This window comes from Camelina sativa, chromosome 16 (genome assembly GCF_000633955.1).
Source record: "Camelina sativa cultivar DH55 chromosome 16, Cs, whole genome shotgun sequence".
In the NCBI taxonomy this organism is placed as follows: Eukaryota; Viridiplantae; Streptophyta; class Magnoliopsida; order Brassicales; family Brassicaceae; genus Camelina; species Camelina sativa.
Window position 1 is genome coordinate 8,037,783 of NC_025700.1, and position 5,439 is coordinate 8,043,221.

At 37.7% G+C, this 5,439-nt stretch overlaps 1 protein-coding gene across 4 annotated transcripts in view; it reads right to left on the bottom strand.

Annotated features, from left to right (window-relative positions):
• The window catches only part of LOC104750142 (auxin response factor 1), a 5,367-nt gene extending 567 nt beyond the window's left edge, over window positions 1-4,800 (bottom strand). The window contains exons 1-15 of one of the 4 annotated variants that reach the window (XM_010471897.2): window positions 4,614-4,800; window positions 4,434-4,515; window positions 3,597-3,663; window positions 3,257-3,372; window positions 2,881-2,976; window positions 2,718-2,774; window positions 2,469-2,621; window positions 2,292-2,376; window positions 2,047-2,137; window positions 1,804-1,968; window positions 1,393-1,512; window positions 1,228-1,303; window positions 939-1,110; window positions 392-864; window positions 46-236 (exon numbers count right to left, since the gene is read on the bottom strand). In XM_010471897.2, the coding sequence (XP_010470199.1) occupies window positions 46-236; window positions 392-864; window positions 939-1,110; window positions 1,228-1,303; window positions 1,393-1,512; window positions 1,804-1,968; window positions 2,047-2,137; window positions 2,292-2,376; window positions 2,469-2,621; window positions 2,718-2,774; window positions 2,881-2,976; window positions 3,257-3,372; window positions 3,597-3,633 (1,832 nt within the window). In that variant the 5' untranslated portion in view covers window positions 3,634-3,663; window positions 4,434-4,515; window positions 4,614-4,800. Of the gene's footprint in view, window positions 1-45; window positions 237-391; window positions 865-938; window positions 1,111-1,227; window positions 1,304-1,392; window positions 1,513-1,803; window positions 1,969-2,046; window positions 2,138-2,291; window positions 2,377-2,468; window positions 2,622-2,717; window positions 2,775-2,880; window positions 2,977-3,256; window positions 3,373-3,596; window positions 3,664-4,433 lie in introns of all 4 variants that reach the window. The other 3 variants (XM_010471898.2, XM_010471899.2, XM_010471895.2) reach the window with 3 other exon arrangements.

Below are 5,439 nucleotides of genomic sequence, written 5' to 3' on the forward strand. Positions count from 1 at the left end.
CTCAACAGTTTAAACGCTGCTGTGTTTCTTGAGACCAGCACTTACTTCCATGGATCATCACCAACCATCATCATGTCATCTTCATCATCGGTGTAAACAACCTGCCATTTCTTGGTAGATTCTAAGAGTTCACCCTTGATATCGAACATCTCTTCCAGTTTCTTAAACAGATCTTCGTAGCACTCTGACCTTGTCAGATCAACGGCTCTCCCTACTGCACTGCCTTGCATGTGGACCTAAATCAAATTGCCAAGAAAACATTCTTTTAGTCCAAAGCAAGACGCAGTCACTGTAAAAATTCTGATAACCCTGACCATATTGGAGTTGTGACCTAAAACAAAAACAAAACTAGATTTTGATAGAGTGAATGATCCAAGAGGGTAATAATCACCTTTGTGCAGCTACGTATCTGTCTACTTTGTGATTCTTGAGGAGACCTCAAAGAGGATTTCTCAGGGTCACCACTTCCTGACGGAATATCAGATTGGTTGATGTTTAACGGCTCAGATTGCTGACCAGAGTCAAACTCATTGGATGGTACAGGTTGATCTACAGCGACAGCACCAGTAGACACAGAAGCAGCAGAAAAACATTCATCCACGTTAACATTTTCAACTAGCTCAAACCCAAAAAGCCTGCAGACATTTCCATTGGTTTGTTTCTTTTCAGTAGATTCATTGTTAAACGCTGAAGCAAAGGATTCAGCAGCACTATCTGCATGGGTGGGCCAAAAGGCTGATCCAAGGGATACTCCAAATGATTTGTTCCCACCATGACTAAACATAGCAGCTTTGGCAGGAGGAGAGAATAATGGCACCGAGGAAGGAGTATCTGCCGGGGATTTCCACACACCATCTGGAGTAACTGAAGAGAGCATAAATAAAAAGAGCCAGAGCTGCCACAACGACCATTTCAAAAGAGAAAGGAACACAGAATACCTGGAGCAGATGGACCGGGAATTGGTGTAGGCAAACCAGGAGGTCTCGGTCGTTTGTTCCTTTGTGGAGGCTGAGGTTGTGAGGAAGGGGTATTATTTGCAACTAGGGGCTCAAGTTCCCATGGTGAAACTCTCTCAGGACGAAATACAGATGAGGGCTCGTCCCATTGAACCTGAAGCATTATCAGATTGCCAACGAGCATATTAAGATGCATCACTCTATTCATTCAACTAGAAATACAGATCTATAACTTGCTCCACTGCAAAGTATAACAGTAGAATATTCTAACCTTCAGCGATCTCCATTCAGAATCAAGCCAAACCGAAGAATTGTTTTCCTGAACGCCAACTATCGTGCCACTGAACCTGCATAGTTAAAACAGAAAAAAAGACAAGAAATCATATTGCATTCAGCTTTATCAGCAAAAAGAAATCAAGATAGTTAGATGTGATACCTTTTCTCGGGAGCTTCTTCACCCTCGAATCTCATCTTGAAACGCATGCCTACAGACAGCTTCTGTGTCTTAGCTTCGAGATACCTATTGACGCTCACAATAAACTCTGACCTACTTGTCCTGATAATAGAAGATACGTCAGCCTGGATTTGTAGCCAAATGATTATCATCAAGCATATGCAAGTAACAGTAACTCAAAGGCATAAGATGTATATTTGTTAAAAGACCAGCTGGTGTGTCTTTCCTGACTGGTTAGATACATCTAACATAGCAAAAGTTATGTTTTCTAAATTAAGCTGACAATCCGATGCAGGAACTGATGTGTTCTGGACCATTTGATGGCATTAAATTGCTTTTAGGATTTTATTCCCAGTCAATGACTCAATTAAACTACAGCAAGAATAACCGGACCTTGGCTTGTAGAAGACAGAAAAGATTGTTCCTGTTGTAATGGCATGAGCTGCAGTCGCAAGGACCCCGATATGCATGCTATGACTTGAGATAACAGATGATGGGATATTCATCTGTTGTCTCATGTGCCTCCTAACACCTACTCGGAGCTCTTCATTCTCACCTCTGAAAGACAATACTATGTCACATGCTCAGCCGTTTATGGCAGAAATAATATCCAGACAAATGAAATGACGAACTTGCCTCAAGAATATGAACGCATCACCCGCCACTAGTTTCTTCGAGCTAACAAAAACACTCCATCCAGTTGTTAGCAAATGGCGCCTTGGTTGCCCTGTAATCACAAACTCGTGATATTTAACAAACGTGAAACAACAATATTATTGCAGAATTATGTAAAGCTTTACAAAGTTTCCAGTAGCAGTAGCATTGGGGTTACAGAACCGCAGTTTAAAGATCACCTCATAATAAGATACCAAGTGTATTACCTCGGAAAATGTGCCTAAAATGCCATTCATTATTGTGCAAATCAGTTGCAACCAATTCTTGCCACGGTGGTTGTTGGGACATATCCTAAAAAAGAGAAAGCAAAGTATTACAAAAAAGGAACAAGAGAGTTGGAGGTGTTCCCAAAAAGGAACAAGAACACCGGATGAAAGTCTGACCAAGGGTGGAAGACAATCATCTGCATGTCTCCGTAGCACAGAGAATCCACCATGTGTGCTTGTGTCCGAAGCAGTTAGTGTCTTGCAGAATGAATGTACTGTGCACTTTTCAGGTTCTTGAACAGGGGCATCTGGGCTGATTGGTTCGCTTTGCTGATAACCAAACACAATAGTTTCACCAAATCAAGAACAGGAAAACAAAACATAAAACCGTATTCTGTAAAACACTAAATCATCAAATTTGCTTACATCCAGTTCTGGCAGTAAGGTTATTTGTGCATATACTTCGTCAGTGTCGGGCTCTGCCTGAGCTTGCAAAGTGAAGCACAACAAGGTATAAAATCATTTAGCCAACACATTTCATAAAGAAAAAGTAGGGAAATTTTGTCATACATCACAGTATTTAGCCTACCCTGCGCTGGATGTTGATCACTTTGCAGAGAATCTTAGATGGGAGATTGAAGGAAGGCATCTGTTGCTCCAAACCTTGGTGCATTGATGCCTCCAGCTGCATAAGCAGTGACCAGTTAAATGCATATATGTGATAATCAGATCAGATGTAAAAAACGATTAATCATGTGAAATAAAACAGACAGTACATTTATCTCCTCTATACAAGATACATGTTTTTGTGATTTTATTTTCAGCTCGAGAGCATCAACAAGGCAATTTGAAGTGTCCATATGACACAGAGTAAGAACAGTCGAATTAACATAGCTGGCTTTAGCAAATGAGCATGATAGGGTTTTATCACAATGTTAAGTGATTCAACACAATAACCAGAATACCTGCTCCATGTGGCCTTCAGGGAAATAATAAACTCGTTCCCCTTCACGAGGTAAGGTTACAAGAGGTCCAGCACAGGCATGCCAGAGCTCCCTACATAGAGCATCACTTAAAACCCCTACAAAGAAACAAAAAAATGGTTATGGGACGCAACATTGTATCTCAAAAACAAAGCAATGGTTGCAATAAAATTGCTCCAAAGCTATAAAACCCTTATCCACTTCTTTAATCAGCCATTCCAAGTTATGCAGAATCCTCAAAACAAGCTTAGAAAGCAAATTCCCAGTAGAAAACAGCATGCACACTTGACAGAATGGTATAAACACAAAATGATCGACAAACCTCCAGGTTTTTCAGATGAATGATTGCTAGCTGCCATTTGGAATCCACTTAATTTGGATAACTTCACCTGAGCAAAAACAAAAGAAGAGAAAACGATAAGATTGAAATGCCTTTGTGAAAGAGAAGAAGAAGAAGAAGAAGAAGAAGAAGATGGACCTATCCTCACTCTAATTTAGACAAACAAAAACAAACTCCCATAGATGTCATTATGTAGAAAACATTTAAAAAAAAAAAAAAACCTTTCATAAATTGACTGACAAAAATGTGGGCAATTTATGTAACTGCTTTGTTCTACATTGTTGTCTAAAGCACACCACAAGACTCAGATTCTCAAATATTATTACCCAAATTGAAGAGTAATCCAACAGTCACCTCAAAACAAAGAGGTAAAAAAAAAGCAAAAGCAAGACAAGAACCTACTCACAAACATACCAAAAATGAACAGATTTCAGTCACACTATGCAACACAAAAAAACTATTACTAAAACCATGTCTACAGATCTCAACACAGAACCTCAAAATTATGTGACAAAATCAAATCCATGAGAAGAATACAAGTATACACACAACAACTACAGACAAAAATTCCAAAACAACAGAAACCCATTTGAGAAAGCAAAAGGGGGTAAAGCTTGAAACAGAAACAAGATCAAGAACCAGAAAAAGACTTGAATTTGGGATGTGAAACGAAACAACGATACTTGATCTAGATTATCCCCAAAAAATTCAAAATCCAGAAACAAAAACCACAAATCTGACTACAGATCCTCAAAAGTCTTCTCCTTTTCCAACATTTACTAAGCGAAAGAAAGCAAAACCCAGAAATAAAAATCGAACCTTTTACTGTTTAAAACAACCGGATCCAAACAACGCAAAGCGAGAGAGCTAGGGTTCAAACAAAAACCCAGAAGATGAGATGCTTGATTTGGGGGAGGAGGCAGTGAGAATTTGCTGTTAAAAACCCATCAAAAAATAATTGCAAAGAAAGAAAGAAAGAAACAGTGGATTGATTTGTACCAAAGATGTGTGAGAGAGAGAGAGATAAAAGGGGGCGTGTATGTAAAGGTGTATACACACACCGTCAGTGTTTGGTTGAAGCCGACACGAACCCTTTGGCTATGGCTTGCCTCTTTTTTTGTTCTTCTTCTCTTTTATTTTATTTTATTTTATTTTCTTCTCTTTTGGGTTTGTTTTTTTCCAAACCACGAAGCAAATGACATGCTCTCTACTAGTCTCGTCTCTCTATATTGTACTTTGAATAATAAAATGTGTTTTCTTATAAGGCCCCGAACGGTAGTCCGTTTCAATGCAGGTGCGATTACGATGTGATTTGGGAGCGATGTGAATTGGAAGCGATGTGATTAGTTAAAATTGTAAATGGAAGTCCGATTCGGGTGAGATGCAGTTATATCATATTTTTGAATGGTAGAACGATTAGGATTAGAGTTTGAATATGATTAGAAAAGAAAATTACCAAATTAACCTTTAATTATATTATCTTGTATTTTCAGTTTTCTTTGACATTAATTTAATTTATAATATATGAATATTAATAATATAAAAACATTTTTTGAATTAGATTTATATATTAATGGTATATGTAACTAACTTTCATTCTAAAAATAAAATTATAAATAGATAAACTAATATAATTCTGAACAAATTGTCTTTACAATAAAAAGAGATTTTAAAATTCAAAAAATTGTTTTACATGTAACTAAAATATGTTTTTAAAAAAATCAATATTTCTAAAATTTGTTTGTTTTCGCACCATCCCAATCCTCCTGAAATACAAAAAAAAAAAGAAAAAACAATCCTTAAATATGAACATGGTACGAACCAA